This window comes from Malaya genurostris, chromosome 2 (genome assembly GCF_030247185.1).
Source record: "Malaya genurostris strain Urasoe2022 chromosome 2, Malgen_1.1, whole genome shotgun sequence".
NCBI lineage: Eukaryota > Metazoa > Arthropoda > Insecta > Diptera > Culicidae > Malaya > Malaya genurostris.
Window position 1 is genome coordinate 255,356,264 of NC_080571.1, and position 20,548 is coordinate 255,376,811.

Genomic DNA, 20,548 nt, shown 5'->3' on the forward strand with positions numbered 1-20,548 from the left:
GCTCCTTTCATGTGCATCTATCGAAACATAAATTTACATGTTTTTTTCATGCTGTGTATCCAGCAGAGTGTTTCGGATGTTTGTTCAACTGGAGTGTTTGTATAGCACATCTACAATCAACGTCATGATCCTGGTAGCAGAACATTATGTTACATCAGCGATAGTCTCGAAAATGGTTGATTAAGCATTTACGCTAGTGGCTTAGTTTTTGCTCCAGCTGTTTTCGAATTGGACAGCCTTGTTCAATTCATGGCATAACAGAAGCCCAACGGAAACTAATGAGATATAGCACAGGAAATGTATTTTTGTGAAGCTCCAATTTGTATAGCTCAGAAAATAGATTTACTGGTTTGCTTCGTTAGAGCCACTGACACAACAACGAACAGATGAAACTGAAGGCATCCCAAAGAGTTAGGCGAAAGCCGTGTGACGGTATAAATGTTAACACAGTAAGCTAGGCGAAAGATGAACGGTGAATGAAACCTGAAATCCGCTTCCGGTTGCACCAGAATGGACACTTTCAGGTAGTCATTGTTCAACAATCATTTTCCGCTATCATATTGCAGCAAGAACTGCGTCCTGGTGCCTTCTCAAAGCAGGATGAATAGTTTGTGCGCGAAGCACGTCTATCAGGGAACGAAAAAAAACAGCCTTGCGTTTCTCTCACGAAGAATGCTTACGAAATCACTCAAACAAGCTAAACAACGTCTCGCATAAAGTAAGTACTTTATGTTTTCAATGCTTATGCAAATTCGTGTATGACTTTTTAAGATTTTTCATTCGACTATCATACACAAATTTGATGGAAATTTGATCATACACAAATTTGATGGAAATTCGGAAAAATTTGCAAATCTACAGTGGAATAATCCATAAAAAAATTGGTTTGATAAATTTTCGCTTGTCTTTGCCCCGCCTTCATGAATGTAAATGTGTAAACATTTAAATAGACCCCTTTCTCACAGCAACTATAGAATTGATTCTCAGAATGTGCCGGTCATCGGAAGGGAAATTTTAAAAGCATGCCAAAAATTGCAGGGCGTACTTGCGTTCAAAAGAATATAGTTGATTGATTTGCTTTTTTTCACGTAACTAATCTCAGTTGATTAACACTGGTAATTTTAATACTAACAAAAAAAAACAAGAAAAACTGAGATTACAAACAGTTTTTTCTAAGAAGTGAAACTAATTTAAAAAAGCCTTGGTATTACATTCCTGTAGCGGAATTTGACTTTCTGTTTCAAAAGACTTCGCAGCCGATTCAGAGTGTACAGAACCATTGCATGGCTGGTGGTACGATTCTACTGACACTACGAATCCTTACAGGTCGGGGCTCGAACATACGACAACTGGTTTGTAAGACCAGCGCCCTATGCATTGAACCGCCAACCCGGGACAAAAATTAACTAATTTACTGGTGTGAAATCCCAGTGGAAGTAGATTTCCTTTTAAGGAATCCACGGTAAATATCTAAAATAAAATAATAAAATACTGTGTTACGTAGAACTGTTGCAGAAATATGCACTCAAGTTCACGATAGTTCATGTCAGAACCAATATATTTTCTGTAAAGATTTGTTTTAGACTTTCCTCCCACTAAAACCTACAAGCCAAATTTGAATATTTTTAATCGTGAAGGATTACGTATGCGATTGAAATCCGCATGTGAAATTTGTTAGAAATAGTTTAAATTTTTTCCCAATATACCATTGTATTTTGGAATAGTTCTAATATGAATAACTCATACTTCGGTACAAGGGCAACAATCCAAATTCTAGCAGGCAAAGAAGTGAATCTCGTAGAATAACCACAATCAATTGAATAATTAGAGCACATATCGACGCTTGGAAATATAAAGGAAGCGTGCTAGCTTTCTTCGTATTCACCTCAAACCAGTTATTTCCCAGATTTCACCCAACCGGCTTTTTTTACTCAACGAAAGAGCATAACTAATGGAAGCTCTTGGTATCATATTCATTGGTCATTCTGTTTCAACTGTCCTAACACATGCAGGTGCACATGTGTTAAGGGAGCAAAGTGTCAAGCTGGGAGCATTTCACATTGATAAATATTTGGAATATATTTGAATTCGGTTTACTGATTTTGTTGATTAATTATTTAGTAGTTTTCCTACTTGGTTCATGTACGTATCAATTGGGACAAGATGATATTACCTACGAGAGCGAATCATTTCGCTAAAAGCCATTTCGTCGAATACCATTAATCCGAAGAATATTTCGTCGAATGTCACCGAAAGTTTTTTCCCAGAACAGGTCATTTAACCGAGAGGGTCTAAAAAGTGATTTTACCGAAAGGATTATTCAACTGAAAATATCGTAAAGAGCAAAAGTATCGCATTATTTTGTAATATGATAAAAAATCTTAATTTTTAAAATGATAAAAAATGATCGTAAATGCAATGTAGTGTTGCATTCGAGTATAGTGGCAAAACGATTGTTTTACAGTCTGTTACATAAGAGCGTGATCACGATTACTTGCGATCGCTAGAGTGGAATGGTGTGATTTTTTTAACACAGAGGGCAGTAGTGTCCTTCATGCAATGCGAGAATAAACCAGCTGACTATTATTTACAATTCGATATAAGTATTTTTCCAAAATGAGTACCTCGTATGCTTCGAAGCAGTTATTTTTGTACTCGCACCCGAATCATCCCAAAATGATTTAGTTCTCTTAGTCGCCCGATGCCAATCCAATTGAGAACGTTTGGGTTCAAATGAAGGTGAAGCTTGGAAAGAACCAACCACACCTCAATGTATGCCTCGAAGCCTGATCAACAGAGCATAACAGGAATCTTTCAAAATTATATCTGATCTTGGTATTTATATCTCAATAAGTTATAAATATGATTCCAAATCTGCTGCAAGTCTGAATATTATAACAAAGGCTGTTATATTTCAGTTAAAAATAACTGAAGAAATTGATGTCTATATATTACTTTCGTTAAGTATATTGTTGAATATCCCTTAAAAGAGTTCAAATATTTCTATCGATCATGTATTTGATTTTCAATGCGAGTAATGCTTTGCTTCAGTGAAGAGCACTAATGCAGTAACAAATACATTTTCCTATTTCACTCAATTGAAGATACTTCATGATAAAAATGATTTTATTTATATAGGTATATCGTGTTTGTTACTATGGTATATGACCCGGCTTTGGTCGTTCGCCGGGTCGAAAAATTATTCAAATTATAATACAGGGTCCGGCACTCGAAGTGTAACCAATTAAAAAGGCCATAAATTCAGTTTGAAAAACTAATTTTACTTAATTCAAAGTACAAAATGTGTAAAAATAATACAAAATTCAGAATCAACTCACTTTTGCTCGATATGACCACCTTTTGCCTTGACTTGATGACTTGAGAGATCGAAGGAGTTGCTTCGTTTGGCCGAAAGCGGTCAATTTCCGAACATTGTATTTTCTGACGAGAAAATTTTTCCAATTGAGCAATTCATTAACTCTCAAAACGATAGGGTTTATTTGACCGACCGTTCATACGAGAATTTGAGTCATCGATTGGCCACCAGGAGGCAGCGCCCGCAACAGATAATGGTTTGGGCCGCTGTAACCGCAAATGGGCGCTCTCCAATCGTTTTCATCGAGCCTGGCGTCAAGGTAAATGCGACATATTATCGGGAAAGTATTCTGGAGGTTGTTTTGAAGCCGTGGGCAGACAAACATTTCGATGGCAGACCATGGACGTTTCAGCAGGACTCGGCACCGTCTCACAAAGCTCGAGTGAACCAAGAATGGCTGAAAAACAACGTTCCGAACTTCATCACGTCCACACAATGGCTCTCGAATTCACCAGATGCGAATCCAATGGATTATTCTCTTTGGGCCATTTTGGAGAGCAAAGTCCGAACTAAAAGATACACCAGTCTCGAGGCGCTGAAAAAAGTTATTGTCCGCGAGTGGGCCAAAATACCTGGAAGTCACATTCGGCCAAACGAAGCAACTCCTTCGCTCTCTCAAGTCATCAAGTCAAGGCAAAAGGTGGTCATATCGAGCATAAGTGAATTGATTCTGAATTTTGTATTATTTTTACACATTTTGTACTTTGAATTAAGTAAAAGTAATTTTCCAAACTGAATTTATGGCCTTTTTAATTGGTTACACTTCGAGTGCCGGACCCTGTAATCAAATAAAAAAAAATTTAAAATATTTTTGCGCTTTTTCTCTTTTGATCACAAAAGAAGGTTATGTAATAATTTTAAGACTCGATAAATAAATATTGGAAAAAGTGATGTCATTCGACTCAGTTCGTTGAATTCTGCAATGCTTTCTCAGAGATGATTTTCGCAAGCTTGGATTCAAATGCTTGAATTCTTCAACTTTATCGGGGCCCGATTGTTGTTTCCAATAATACAGAATGATAAGTGTTAAAAATTACACACCGTCATTAAAAGTAACGCTGCAATAAACGAAAAATAAAATCTTAGCAGGGCTCAAAAGCAAAATCTAAACTGAGCTGAAAACTATTACAAGGTGTAGGTCTTTTCAGTTGCTGGTTGAAAATAGTGATTTCCGTTTTAACCGGATTCCAGGAGTACAGGAAATAGATCGATTGATCTTTAGTCCTTGCTTTACTTTTTACTATTTTGTTCTGATGATTCTTTACAAAGTAAAAAGGATTGAATGATATTAAATTTCGGCATTAGATTAATGTTATTCACTATTTGTGATATGCAGATTTTTTTTTGCATATTGCATTTATATCACTCCCATTCAGAGATTCTCAACATCTACTTTGAAGATAACAAGTTAATTGTATATCTGTTTTACTCAACCTATTGTTTAAATGAAGTTTTTCTCAGATTTGTAGATTGAATCTGAATGAAATATTTTACTAATATTACATATAAAAATGTTTACTGACGCGTTGATGATATCTGAAGTCATAGCCCAAAGTAAACTGAAATAATATGTACCGGAACCGGTAAAATCGAAATGAATTTGTTGGGTCATCAACTAACAAGATCTACAAATTGCAGATTTCGCACCCTTTCCGTTGTAATTTATATCACTGCATGAATGAATCAGTCGGATTCCTAAACAAAACGTTTTATGGCACCATAATGATCATTCCTGCAGCCAAAGTGTATGTCTCCACTAGTTATAATATGATGCCAATATATCCTACCACTCTCAGTTGACTCTCATGCCCACTGCAATCGCAGCGGCAACTCAAAACTTCCAGGTTCGAAACCGGTTGTGTTGCTGCATGCCTTTTTTATGGCAGTCAAATCGCCTAAAAGTATGCAATTTCATCTTGCCGCACGAAATTTATTTTGAAATTTTCACGGCAAAGTCTTTTCTTCCAAAAAAAGGGTAACAACAGTCGAAAAGTCGTACTAGATTTGTAACAAATTTAGATATATTGGGTCGTTTAATCTAGAGGGTTATTTCGTCCAAAAAGTAATTTAATTTTTGCTTATTGAGAGATTCGTAGGTTTGGTTTCGAAAAACGATCGCGGTTGGCTCCTTCAAAATTTTTCGAAAATTAGTTTTAAATTAGTATATAAAAAATTAAGTCTTTATTGTTGTGATTTTGTGTTAAGTGACGTAAACTTTTAGTTTATTTTTCATGTGGAAACGTGAGATTCGAGTTACTATACCTGTGTCATGTTCATACCATGATCGAATCGTCTCACTCGCTTCACCCTCACTACGGCTCTGTGCTTGTTGAGCCAAAATAATATTTTGTCGAAAGAATTATGAGTGCGTGACAAAACTTTTCACTGGAGTGTGGGAAAAAGAAAACATAGTGACATAAGAAAATCTCTCGGAATCCCTAGTTCAACAATAGCGTTCAACAACAGCGTTTAAAACCCTTTCCGGAATCGGTTAGCTCTCGATTGGAAAACAGGATCTGGCTGCAAGCGGAACGACAACTGATAATAGTCTTTTTAGGCGGGGACTACTAACTGCACAAAAAATACAGACTATAGAAAAAGAATTTTGTTGCCAAATGTCCAAAAATTGATGAAACATCGAGATCTGGAAATTTCCGAAATCGAAAGAAAAATTAAATGCCAAATGTCTTAAAAGTGCATGAAACGTCGAGATCTGGTGTAATCTCGCAAATTTTTTTTTTTACAAAACTCGTAAATATTTTGTCAGAGAGTAGTTGGCTTAAAAATAATTTTCTGGAAAACACCAGATCTCGACGTTTTATGCCTTTTTAATAAAAAAAAAACCGCATAGCTTTGACAAATTCGCATAGAAAATCGCGCAATATCGGAAATCTGCAAAAAAAACCTCGGAAATCCGCGTAAAAAAGCACATGAAAAAAACGCGTAAAAAGACCTCAGTCTGATTAGGCGAAACCAGAACCGTTCCATCCAAGATGTGGCTGTAAAGGTCAAAAGGTCGTATCGTTTCGTTCAAAAAGTGAAAAAAGCGGTAGGGTACAGTTTGTAAAAGGTTAGCAGGAAACTAATTTGAAAAAGCGCACAAGCTGTACGACAAAGTGCTAAGAAAATTTTACTTCGTGGTTGAGTATGATGAAACAAATGTCAATGCAGACTTCCAGCAGCTTCATGTTCTTCAGATAACACACTACAACCTGGTGAGGTCTACTATCATTTCAAGGCCTAAAAGTAATCGTTCTCTTAAAAGTACATGGTTTGGCGGGATATTTGCAGTGGGGGTTTGAAGAGCAAAATCTTCATAACTGATGGTACCAGATTGAAAATTGAAAGGACAGGTAAATAATGGGAAATTGAAAGAGCAGGTAAATAATGAATAAGAGACAGAAGATGACTGAGGAAATTATGCAGAACTAAATGGGAGGAATCAAACGTAAAGCTGTCTTTTGTTCTGCTGTCTTGTTGAGTATTCTAGAGGGTCTTCCATTTGATTGAAATACATATGGAGCCACTCACCATTTTTTTTTCATCTAACTATTTTTTTTTTCGATGAAGAACTCGAAAATATTCGACACGTGTTTTTTCATTTCAATATGGTACGTGGAATTTTCTAGATATGATTTTTTTGAAATTTCGCGATTACAAAAAAGAGCCTTTTTTCAGAAGCCTATACTGCAAAATCTATCAAAGATACAAAAATTCGCCCAAAAAGTGATTCCATAAAACTAGCTTAATAGTTTATTTTATGAAAAAAGTTAAAAGTTAATAAACAAATAAAAAAATCTAACTTGGGCCTATTTTTTTCTTATTTTAGTTGAAAAAAGTAGCCTTAGGGGTTTAACTCAATCTTGGCAATATTTCAGAGTGGAAAAATTAATACTTTCGGAGCAGTTCATTTTTCAATCACGCTCCGCACACGCGGAGTGTACCGCAGAGCAATTTGATCGGATACGAGCTTAACTAGTCGACACATGTCGCGTCACTAATTGAATCCTAACTGTGAAAGTTCATTGTTAGCAACGTTTAAGTTAAGATCGCGATTTAAAAATGAATTCTAAAATCAAAATCGTTGCTTCAATCCATTTAACTTTAAGATTCATGTTAGTAAAAATCAAAAACATTCGTTTCGTCGGGTTTCTTCTTTCCTTTTTGAGAAATTCGATTTTTTGCAAGCTTATTATATTTTGTACACACCGTGTGTTTTCTGTAAAATATTTCAACACGTAATTCTTCATCGAAAAAATTAGTTAGATGAAAAAAAAATTTGGGTGGCTGATTTTGCGTGGAATTCCCCATTTAAAACAACAGTTATTTGTAACGAACCCCTTTGTTTTTTGAAGAAAATTCACTTACAATTTTTCAAAACCAAAGAAATTCCAAGAAGCGGTGCTTTCCAGTCAAAGTACTGTCTCAATTGGTCGAATATCCTGTTAGGTGAACGCAGTCCCCATCCATTGTCGTTCAGTAGAACGATGAGGATTTTTTCTCCGTAATGGTGCAAAGTGGAAACTGTCGACAGGGTTGGTGGTATTTTCCGTGGTAGGATAGTTCCGTCATAGTCTATGATTTGTTTGACGTTCGTGTGCTAATGTACTCGTTCAATTCAGAAGAAGACAAGAGTCTACTGCGAGTGAGTGTAGACAGTGAGGCTGTAACTACACCTGAGCTAGTGACAGTTTAACTTTTTTGCTTTCTATTGTACTTGCAAAAATATATCACCATGCAGCCTCACGAAGCACGTTGAGCGGTGAAGAAGTGCGAATAATTCACGTATAAGCATTTGAGTCTCCCATCGAAATAGTCTGGGTTGGAATTGCTTAATCAAAATGAATTTTTTTTGCTAAGCCTTTAATGCATATTCATCCTAATAAGCCCTAAAATAACATTACAAATTATTCGTTGATGCTCAACATCCAATTACTGAAACCACCTCGTTTTACTAGATTTTAAGAGATGTCGCATGAAACGTGCGACAAACCTATTGACATCCGCTCGTCTTTTCTGTCGAACCAATACTCATCCGTTTGTGTTTTTCCCCTTTCTTTTCGACAGGAAGTTCAAGTGCTGAAAGCCCTGGTACTGGGAGAGGAAGAACGTGGCCAGAGTCAATATCAAGTTATGTGCTTCGTGACTAAATTCCAGAAGGGGGATTTCATCACAGCCGATGCGATGGCCAAATTGCGACAGGTAAGTCGATTCACTTCTCCCCGTCCTCCCAAACGAGCCTTCTCGCGATGTCGTCACGTTTGTTGAGTCCGGGTGCCGGTTTCGGTACGGTTCGTTCCGAGGAAAACTCATTCTGCAAAAACTGGTCGTACACGGCGCTTGAAGACCGTCATTTCCTGTGACACTTTTCCGGTGTGTGCTGTCACCTTCGTGGTTTGCACGTTTTCATCAAATGTTTAGCCACTGATATAGGTATGGTAGTTTTTTCTTTCCCGTGGTGGAATTGAAAGAGTAATGACATTTTTTATTTACCTTCGGTACATAATTTCAAACAGCGATACTTTTCACTGCCAGAACAGAATGAGGTCAGAGTGCGGTTCATGGAATAGGTACATATACGAGATCGGCTGTTTATGAGTTGGAACCACTTTTTTGTGTCACGCTCGAGTCAACACTTGAACCGATTTAACATTAGCACAAGAACTTTTTCCTCTATCTGTAAAATTTTCTCCACTTGCTGGCTGATGTATAAATCTACCAGATGAAGCAAACTTTTATTTGCGAAAGCAGAAAGGTGCCAACTTCGGCGACAACGAAGGCGACGAGTGCACGTAGAGTAATGCCATACTGCGAAAAATGACTTATTACAAAAGTTTGCTTTTGGAAAGATAATGTCGCCAGATTGACAAGTGCTCTTCTTTAATGGATATTGAATCGTAATCACGCACGAAGTTCTTTTTCTATCTCACATAGGAAGGCTATGCAATAACTTTCAAAGCAGACTTTTGAACCGAGGGTGTCATACATCATTCGAATCAGTTCGTCGAGCTCGCAAAATTTTTGTGTGTATGATTTTCTCAGCGATTTCGTACGAAACGTTTTGTGTTCCCATAGAAGTCAATAGAACTCTAGATTTTCGAATCCGACATCCGGTTCCGAAAGATTACTCTGTACCTGAATTAAATTTTCTAAGAGATGACTGAACTGATTTTCACAAACTAAGATTCAACTGCAAAGATCTCATAGAACGCCAATATTTTTTTTCTCTTAATTCGACTTCCAGTTTTGAAATTATAGGTTAATACAAGGAAAAATTCAAATTTTTCACCTGTGAATGAACAGAAAAGTTTGTACGAGTTTCAAAAAGTAAAATTTCATCTGCTCATTTCTTCGTCTTGGGGCATTTCAACAATCCAAGCGTAAGTATTGAGAATTTATAATATTGAAAACTTAATAATATTACATAATACGTTTTCTTTACAAAAACAATATCTATTTCAGGATATCTCTATTTAGACTGAGCTGCAAATGCATCGAATCATTGGAAAAATTTAAAAAATTATATACTAGGACTTGATTGCGGTTTGTAAATAATTTTAACTTTATAACTGTTAGTAATTGGAATTGCTAAAATAAAATAAAAACAACCCTTCAAATTATTTTTAAAGAAATCATTTTTCTCTTTAAAAACAAAAAAAAATTGAAAACACAAACTAGAAATAATAATCATTTTAGGTTTTTATCTTATAATTTATTTCAACTGTCAAGTTTATAAATTCAAAGCACTGTAAATATTCACCCTCATTATTGTGTACGGCCATATGCGATACGTTCGAAAGTATATCAAATTCGTATTCCCGTTTAGGTTCGAATCAATCACATTTTTAAACATCGTACATGCATAAAAACAACGCCCATCCAACTTTAAACTATCAGTTATGGTACAGATTTGAGTTGTAATTAAAAATCATTTGTTATTTGACTTGTTTTTCGCTGATTTTGTATCATCATGCTTGCTTACGTCCGTATCGACTATTCGACGAACACATGCTTTCGAACAAATGCGAACAAGCCATTATTTTTTTCACTCGAACGTGTACTTACGCGCAAGGATGGCTTTTATCGTATCAAAGAACGTTCACTGGCAACTCTTCAACGATTGAATCAGTGCCATCAAAGAGAGTTGGAAATCATCGCAACAACAAAAACCCGGCATGGCTCATTTAGCATAGAATCGACACCAGTGCGAGAGCGAATTTCTCTCGATGACATTTCTGAGAATCAAAGGCTAGCACGCTGCTGTGGGGATCTTCTCTGAAGCAACAAACGGTCGCTTATTCTCGTTTCGCGATCCGATTCTATACAGGCAGTTGATAATTGCTATAGAATCATTTTACTATTGCCGCTTATTCTAACTATGTGCATATAATCTTTGTATAAGTTGTGTATATGAAAATGTATGTTAATGTTCCACACAAGGGTTTTGAAATATTGCAACCTAGTATGAGAATCATCAAGTTGAATCATCGATTCGATTTTCTGCGACAATTGTCAACTTGCGATTCTCTCTTGGGAAATTCCACACAGCAACGATCATTATCAGACTGTATTTTTTTTAAGGGCCGTGAAATACTCAAAGTATGAAGTGGAGCGAAGGAATGTAGAAAAATTCTCTCGCGGTTCATGCATTGAGAGACTCGAGTTCTTGTAGCATCTTCTACCGGATTGAAAATGTTGTATACAATATAGATAGCAATATAGCAGCTTCTGTCAAATTTTCGGCAATCACCAACACTGCTTACGCGACTCCTGTGCAAAAGAAGGATCGGCAGCGCAGGTAGTTTTTTTTGGGAAGATTTCAAGCATCAAGGAAGTGACGAATGCTACATGAGAAATATCGTACTCAGGACCAATTTTATTCAAGTCAATGAAATTTTCAAATTAAACTTCGTGCAAAGTATAAAATGCATTTAAAATAGCAGTCCGATCAGTAGTATCGGCGAAAAATATGTTGCATTTTTCTTGCAATTTTGTCATGTTTTTGATAGTATACATATTTATTACATTGGTAAAATTATGCATTTAATATAAAATAAAGCATGTTTACCCATGGCATATTTCCATGAAGTACCTAATAGATGTAAAATTTGATCCGCAAAACCTTGGAACCGCGCTTATATTCGATGGTTCGCCAGAAAAAACAACATTTTACTGTGACTGCTATGCTTTCTAAATGTTCTCTGCAAAACACAAATTTAGGATTTGATTGCAAATCACCTTTAGATTCGAAAATAAGTTCCCATATGGTTAATCACAAGAATTGGACTGATTTCATCAAGGCTTAGCATTTATTTGAAGAAGTTTACGGATATTTGAATATTTTGTGGCAAACGAATCGCGTTCGTATTCATTCGAGTGAAAACAAGAATGGGTTATTCGTATTCGTTCGAAGTATCCGTTCGTCGTATGGTCGATACGGACGTAAACAAGAATGAGGGTGATTATCTTCATCTAAAGTTAGTTCATTTCAAACAAATTTTGCAAATTAAATTTACTATGAAGTTATCAAAAAACTGACAGGAATGCACAAGTAGAATATTTGTTATTTCCATTAAAATATTTATTGAAACAAACTAAGTCACTGAGAGAAATCAAATATCTAATATTGTAGTTTCAAGCTACAATATTTGCTATATTAAATTAAATTTTCTTTGGTTACTATTTCAATTTAAAAATCGTTGCGAGTAACCAATATTTAGCTAAATTTACAATATTTTTCTCTGCGTGTACACTGAAGGGTCGCGAATTGAGGAGGCCACTGGTATTGGTAATTATAACAAATAATTTATCCAACTCTCTCGAGCTTGAAGAGTCTGCTTCTGTTTATATCGCCAAACTAGTAGCAGTTTATCAAAGTCTGATGATCATTGCACAGATAGATAATCAATTTCCCATTGTCTATCAAGCTGATTGTTCGATTCCATGTAATGTAAGGGTTGATACCCTAGAGAAAATTGGTGCATTTCATGTGATAATTCACGAAATAACCATAGCTTGATAGTCAGTGCAATGAGTTTCGAGAATCTTAGTTGATTATCAAAATAGACGCCGATATTCTTTATAACGGACACTTGCTAAATGATGGTAAGCGATGAGAATATGTTTGGATCCGACTTCCGGTTCCGGAGTTATGGGGTAAAATGTGCAAAAAAAATGAAAATATGTTTTCTAGCTTTTCTCATAGATGGCGTGACCGATTTTCATAAACTTAAGTGCAAATGAAAGGTCCTGTGGTCCCATACGTAATTCCTGAATTTTATCCGACGGATCCGGAAATATAAGGTAAAGTATGCTAAAAATTGTATACCATCACTGAAAAGGGTGAAAAACCATAAAAAGTTTTCTAAATCGACCTCAAATCTTCTCCAATTAATAGTTTTTATCAGTAGACGGTCAAACAAACCGATTTCGGTTATTCTTTTTAGGAATCGAAGATAATTATTTCGAAGAATATCATAGTATTATATATGACGGTATGACGGTATGATTGAGAAAGGCATCATTACACCACTAGGTGGATTAAAACAGGTTTTTTTTATTCATACCAACCAGCGTTATACTCTGTGGACTTTGTTTTTGAGAAGATACTACAAATAACAGACTTTACTATATTTTATGCAAACTAACAGCTATTCTATGAAAAAATCACAGTATTTTTAAAATACAATTTTTTATAAAGTACTTGTTTTAACTATAAAAACATTATTTCATGAAGACACTTGGAAATTAACGTCAAATGTTAAAATTAAAAATTTGGAGTGTCGTTTTTACGGTTAATTTTCTAATGTTGGAAAAGGTACACTTTCCTTTTCAGTTTACAACTCTTCACAACCCCGTCAACTTCCTACAACTTTTTTATAGATACTTATTTTTGTACAATTTACGGCGCACTGGAATATTTATTCAAGAATGAATCTAAAGTTCATTATGTGTTATGAATTGTTATGACAAATACTTAAATGCAATGAAAATACAAGTTTGCTCATTGTCGAGCTCTTCTATGAACTACCTAAAATTAGGTACAAAACAAATGAGGCACCACCCAAATTTAAGGTAAATGACCGATTACTCTTTTTGAGTTTATAATTGGTAATCATTATCTACTGCAACTTTTACTTAATGGTTAAGAAATAGGTAGTAAGCATTACCTAGGTTACCATGACAACACTTTGGGCTATCTTCTATTTACCTCAATATTAAGGTCATCACTCGTTAGTCCGGTTGAAAAGAGTGTTCGTATGAAGAGGAAATGTTATAAATTTTTGTTTGAAGTTTTAAGTCCAACATGGCGATTTCCAGTTTGTCAGTATTCTTCAAAACCTTTACAACTTAAGAGTTTTTGAATCGGGTTGGATAAGTAGGCTTATTGTAATGTTTTAATTTATTTTAAAGTCCAGACTCAGGTTTCTATATTTGGATATTAAAAAAACTGTTTTAATCCTCTTAAGGACGTAATGATGCATTTCGCATATAACTCATGCTTTCAAAAATATTACTAATGGATTCTTCAAAACACTGGTCAAACACTATTGTTTGTTTGGGTATGAGCTAGCAGAATCCTTTAAATTTATAATCAGTTTTGAGCAAAGTTTAGTAATTCTTCGGATTTTTGCATTGTCGCTCTAAACGACGGTTTGAAATTTTAAACCCACTTCTCCCTGTTGTTCTGAAACCAGAGGTTGGAACCTAACAAAAATCAATAGCAGTCAATAATACCTGAAACGTTCCACTCGAATCTAAATGGTGTAGCCGGGTACGCATATAAAAACTGCCCCCAAACATAAATTAAATTAATATAAGTTGTTTAAAAGGGTTTGACTTTCCAAAAAAATTTTACCCTTTAACTGCCATATTTAAGTGGTTCTTCTGATTTTCATTTTATTTAAAGTTTTCTAAAACCTCTTTAGCCAAAAAATTGAAAAAAATCAGGAATATTTTAGGAATTGTGGGAAACCTTTCTGATTTTTTACAAAATTTTTCAAAATGTATTTCATGTAGAAAAAATGTCCAAATGTCGATTTTACCTTTCTCATATAGGCCCGGAGGGCCGAATGTCATATACGATTCGACTCAGCTCGAGGAGCTGAGCAAATGTGTGTATGTGTGTGTGTATGTGCTTTCTCGAAGAATGCTGAACCGATTTCCACAAACTTCGATATAAATGATAGGTCTCAAGATACCATAAGAATATTCCAATTTTCATTCGGCTTAATCCCCTGCTTCCGAAGGTAGGGTGCACAGTGTAAAAATGTCAGTTTCAAGAATATTTTTTGTCATAAGCTCCCTTTTTATATTTTCTAGTTAATTTCTCTAGTTTGCCGACCATGAGATAATCCCATAAAAGATCTGCTGAATTTTATTCAAGTCCGACTACCAATACATTTTTTTCCAAGATTCAAATCTTCATAGAGAATTGTAAATAAATTTGTATGTCATATTAGTGTATGGTTGAATGAACCGAATGTCACTATGCCGATATCCAGCTTTCGGTTGCGGAAGTACCAATAATAGTAATCAAATTTAATAGGGTAACAAACTTTATGGATTTAATCGATGTTAAGTAATCCTTGTTACATCAATTTGAAGCTAATCACATTAAATTACCTATTGCGGAAGAGTCTTTCGAAAATTGATTTGATATTTGTTGGATAGATAGATAGATCTGTTACCCTAAAATGTAGCTTACTTTACTTTCTCACATATGATTGAATAAATTTTCACTAACTTAAATTCAATTGTAGTGTATCAATGTAGCAGTATTTTGCAACAGAAATCTTCAAAATTATTTTCTAAACTTTTTTAAATTGTTGTATTTTGGGGTATTTCTGCTGTAATATAGAGGAGAATATGAAAATGAGAAAGGCATCATTACACCACTAGGTGGATTAAAACAGGTTTTAGCGCTTACAATTTTAGTATCACTCAAGGTTTTACATAAAAAATAAATCATTTATTAGTACATTATACTGTATTATTTTCTTAAAGATGTGGACGGGTTCCTAAACATGTGGATGGGTATAATATCAAACGTAAAAAAATCTACGAAAAACCACGCGTCTCCATCAAATTATCATCAGATGGAGACGCATGGTATTTAGTTCGAAAACCATGTATCACATGCCCTTAGAACTAGATACCATGCGTTTCCATCTACAACTTGATTTCAGGGCTTGGTTATTGATGTAATTACTAATGATAAAATAATTTCATTCCTAATATTATTCTCAAACGCCCGTCTCGATTTAGCTAGCAGTAATGCAGGGAAACAGTTCGTTTGCACGCATTAAGGACTATTCACACATATCCGGTCCGGTTCAGTGCCGGCACTACACCGTGCACGGATACTAATATTATTTCATTCGTTTTCTATGCGCGCATTTACACCTATCCGGCACCGTGCCGTTTCAGTGCAGCTCGCCGTCAGTGTAGCGTCCGTCCGGCAAACTCAAATTCGTCGTCACCGATATTTTTTATTTTCACTGAAGTCGGTATGTTATTGCATTGGCTGTGCCGGAACGGAAACAGTACGGAAATGGAACGGAAGGGTTCCGATAAAAGAAGAACACTGACGGCGCACTGAAGGCACTTTCACTGAACCGTCACGGAACTGAAATGTGTGAATAGTCCTTTAGTGAGTGAACCTGTTGCCAGCGAACGGTTGTATTTCATAAGAAAGGACCTGAGACATGAATTGACAAATATTTAGTTTCTAATATACGGTTTAAAGTTTTTATTTATGAACTGATAAGTCATTTTACATTTGTTTTACATTTATTGTATTCAAATGAAATAAATCAACAAATACACTGTAGTCAACTTTAGCGCTGTAGGCAAAAATGTCTTACTATTTTTATTAGTTCATAATTTCAAAATTTATTATTTATTCTTCCAAATCTATTTCGTTCCCCTTAAAGTAATCTTCCCGGCCCCAATACACTTGTGCCAACGTTTATTCCAATCCTCGAAACAGTTGTTAAAGTCAATTTCCGAAATGGCGTAACGATTCACGTTTGATGTCTTCAATTGACTCAGAACGGTTTTCCCGGAGCGGTGGTTTGAATTTGCTGAATAGCCAGAAGTCACACGGAGCTAAATCAGGCGAATATGGTGGCTGCGGAACGATATTGGTTGAATCAATGTAAAAAATTGAGTAATTTTGGAACCAATCGTGCTTTCACTTTTCTCAGGCCCAAATGATCTTTCAAAATGGTTTTTACTGATCCCTCCGATATTCCAACGAACCAAGTAAGGTCTCTGACTGTTAATAGTCGACTTTCGATCACTAATTCCTTGATTTTATTGACGTGTTTATCATCAGTTGATGTTGCTGGCCGTCCTGGACGTGGTTCGTCGTTAACGCGTTCTCGACCCTCTTTGAAAACCTGGGTTCTCTTTTTAGGCGTTCATGTGGTTTCTTTTTACACGGATTTCCGAAGTTATGCAGGTTTGCGAAGTTACGCGTTTTTACGCGGATTTAAAAAGTTACGCGGTTTTTTTCGGCATCAAAAAAAAAAATTTGGATTTTGGAAGTCTCAAAACTTTTCTATGTCCCAAAGTTGATTTTCCCCGAACAAAAATATTTTTGAGATTACACCAGATCTGGACGTTTCATGCATTTCTAAGATATTTGGCATAAAAAATTTTTTTCTTGAGTTTGAAGATTTTTTTTTACGAGGATTCCCGAAGTTACGTGGTTTTTTTACGCGAATTTCCGAAGTTACGCATTTTTAAGCGGATTTCCGAAGTTACGCTCGTTTTTTGCGCGTTTTTTACGCGTACGTATCCCCCGCGTAAAAAGAGCCACAGTGTACCAATTCAAGAACAGTTGCTCGCGACATACAATTATCACCGAAGGCCCTTTTGCAACATTTTGAACGTTTCGGTACCAGAAATTTTATTCCGCACACAAAATTTAATGGAACTTCTTTAATGAATAATTTACTCATTGTAAGAATCGCCGATTGCACTTGTTTAATACCAATCTAGAAAAAGAATATTTTTTGCCCATAGTAGTGTGCTAGAAATGAAAAATAGAACTAGACTTCAGCGTTGCGATTAACATGTTTCAGTCGTAGATCATCCCATATGTAATAAAACAGCATTGCGAGTCGTCTTGCTTTGTTTTCTTTTATTGAATATTTCTAACATACAGTTTTAACATTTTTGAATAATAGCTAGCTTAGTGTCAGTAGGATCGTAGTACCAGCCATGCAATGGTTCTGTACGCTCGGAATCGGCTCCGAAGTTTATTGAAATAGAAGGTTAAATTTCACGAAAGACTTTGCTCTTTTGTTTATGACAAAAGATGGCGGATATCATGTCTTCATAGAAAAATCACGACATATAAGAAAACCAGTATGGAAGATTTCTTATATTTTTGATAATCAGCTAGTCATCCATGAGAAAATGTAGCGAGCTTCAATATAAAAAGAATGGTATAATGAAATTCGATTGTTTTAGCCATGAACCAATAGAAACTACAAATATGAACAGATCTAAGCCCAATTCAGAAGAATTTGTACTTTTTTAACACCGTCTCTTTTTAATTTAAACATTAACTACACTGTCATTCCGGAAGTCGGCACTGGGTAAAATGTTACAGTCACTTATGGGATTATGAGACCTTCCATTTGAAACTCAGTTTATGAAAAACTTATGAAATATTTGAGAAATGCGGAAAGCTTTTGATCACTATTTCTGTTACTTCCGGAATTTTAATGTTAGCACTGTTTATCTTCAATGTACACGGAACCACCCGCGATCCCATTTCAACTAGAATATTAGTTGATTTTCTGAATTCGATTGGTTAAAATTTGGTACAACTAATCGATTGTTGTTTTAACTAAACTGTCATTTTTGTTTTTCGATTAGCAGAAACGATGGTTGAAACAACTAATTAAACTGTTTAAAAAAAATGCTGTCAATTAGTGAGGACACATACCTTTCAATTTCAACAAATATTTTAGCTGAAATAACTGGTGTTGTTATTGATACAAAATTCTGTTAGTTGAAAAATAAATTGGTTTTATTTGTTTTAGACATTGCAAATAGTTGAATCAACTCGAACAATGTTATTGATTTGCGAAAATAATCAAAATATACTTACTGATACACGTCATGATCAATTTGAAATAAGTTCGGTATGCTGAGATTCATGAAATAAATATCGTTGTTAAAATATAAACAGTATTTTATATTGATATGTAATATCATTAGGGCTGGGAAATCCACCGATCACTGCTGATTTCAAGAGATCTTAACCAAGGAATAAATTATCATTACGAAATCAGAACTGATCTGATCTCTAAGTGATTTGGATTTTTGTATGATCATGATCATGTCAAGTCGAGATCAGTAAAGATCTAAATTCTAAAAAAATACTTCTGATTCGATCGGAAATGATTTATGTAGAAAAACGTTTTTAATCAGCAAAAGTCGCCCCTCCGAGTGAATTAGCGAAATTATTAAATTTACCTAAAATGAGTATTGAAAGATGATGCCTTCAAACGGTTGAACTAAAGTTATGCAGTGATAATTTTAGTCAATTTATATGAGCTTAGGTGCATCAACCGCTTGGAATTGGAATTTTGCGACGGCAATTCAAACGCGCCATCCAATCGCAGCGCGTTCTGTGTGTTTGGAACCATTCGCTCCTGTTACTTTTATAAAATAAATCCATGTCAAAAAGCGTTTTAATGCTAATGCATGAACATCATCATCGGTATCAAACAGCTGGAAGTAAAAAAGTCTGCTGGAAGTAAATCAATGATCGAATTTGAAGCATAAAATTTTGCGAATACCTGAAAGATCTCGTAATGAGCATTCATTAACATTTTCTAATTTGTCACCAAATCTTTTTCATCTTAAACAATATTAACTTTATCACAACACCGCTGTTAGATAAACACTTGTTATCACAAATTTCTCAAATCGAATGAACACAATTTCACCAAACGCTTTAACCATCGATGTTGTTTTCATTGACATTTTGAAGCGACGCGGACAGATTTCAACTAAAAAAGTTGTTGATTTTGCATTACGATTATTGTTTTGCTTTCAACTGTATCCGGCATTTGACAGCATTCAAAACAACATATTTTTCAACTACTTGAACATATGCAAATCGAAAACCATATTGGTTGAATCAAAAAGAAATTAGTTAAATCAACTATCGCAAAAATCAAAAACTGCGATATCGAAATTTTATGATCGAAGGGTTCTCCGTGTACTTTAAGTTCTGTCCATTAACTATTGCTTCTATTGATTATTTTTAAAATTGTGTAGCAGTTGATTTTGGTAATCATTCTAATTGCAACAGAGTTAACGTCTTTTTCTTCTCCCTCAGTAGCGCCGAAAACACGAATGTTGAAGACCAATTAGTTTAATATATAACATTCAATTTTCAACACACACAAAAGGTAATCCCAGATCTCTGATCTGCGTCAATTTTTTCTCTTATTCTCATGACATATTGAGGACCCAATGGTATGCAATCTGCTTAAATTTTCGCCGGCAGAATGGTTGTTGAACAACACAAAAAATGAAATAACAAGGCTTAAGGTTAAAGTTTTTCTTTTCATGTTTGTAATGCAATCAATCTCATCCTCCAGTTATGAGTAAATAACGAATTTCCCCTCACAGTACTGAACATGGTTAAGCATATTTTACTCGCAGAAGACTGTATCCATTCTTACGCACACCATTTTCCTCCATTGCAGAAAAATCCCAGCACCATCCGGACGCCGGAGGAGGACCGCGGTAAGGAAAATTACACGATGACGGGCTGGGTGCAGCTGGAGCGATCATCACCCATCTCCCGCCACATAGCACCGCTGTGTTCAGAGGCTCAGGATTCGACGTATGCCCGGGACGTCGACCTGAAGGCGTGGGCCGAACTGCCAGGTAAGCCGAAACCTACGGAAACTCTAACGAAAGCGTCTGTGCCAGAACTAACGCAGACAGGAGGCCACTGCCAAAGGCAGTATGTTTTATTTGATGGGGTAAATTTATCCCCGGCACGTACGGTCTTTCTTCTTTTCTTTGTTATTGCATTGTCAAATCTGTTGATTCAGGACAAAACTTTTTGCCTCCCGTTAGGTAGGAGTGTGCAGTTGAATGAGGATGTAAGGTGAAGACGAATGATGCGTGCCA

At 35.5% G+C, this 20,548-nt stretch overlaps 1 protein-coding gene across 1 annotated transcript in view; it reads left to right on the forward strand.

Annotated features, from left to right (window-relative positions):
• LOC131429573 (out at first protein) overlaps nt 1–20,548 on the forward strand; it is a 213,958-nt gene that overhangs the window by 166,635 nt on the left and 26,775 nt on the right. Inside the window, exons 3-4 of the mRNA XM_058593785.1 lie at nt 8,444–8,578; nt 20,116–20,299. Of these exons, the coding sequence (XP_058449768.1) occupies nt 8,444–8,578; nt 20,116–20,299 (319 nt within the window). The remainder of the gene's footprint in view (nt 1–8,443; nt 8,579–20,115; nt 20,300–20,548) is intronic.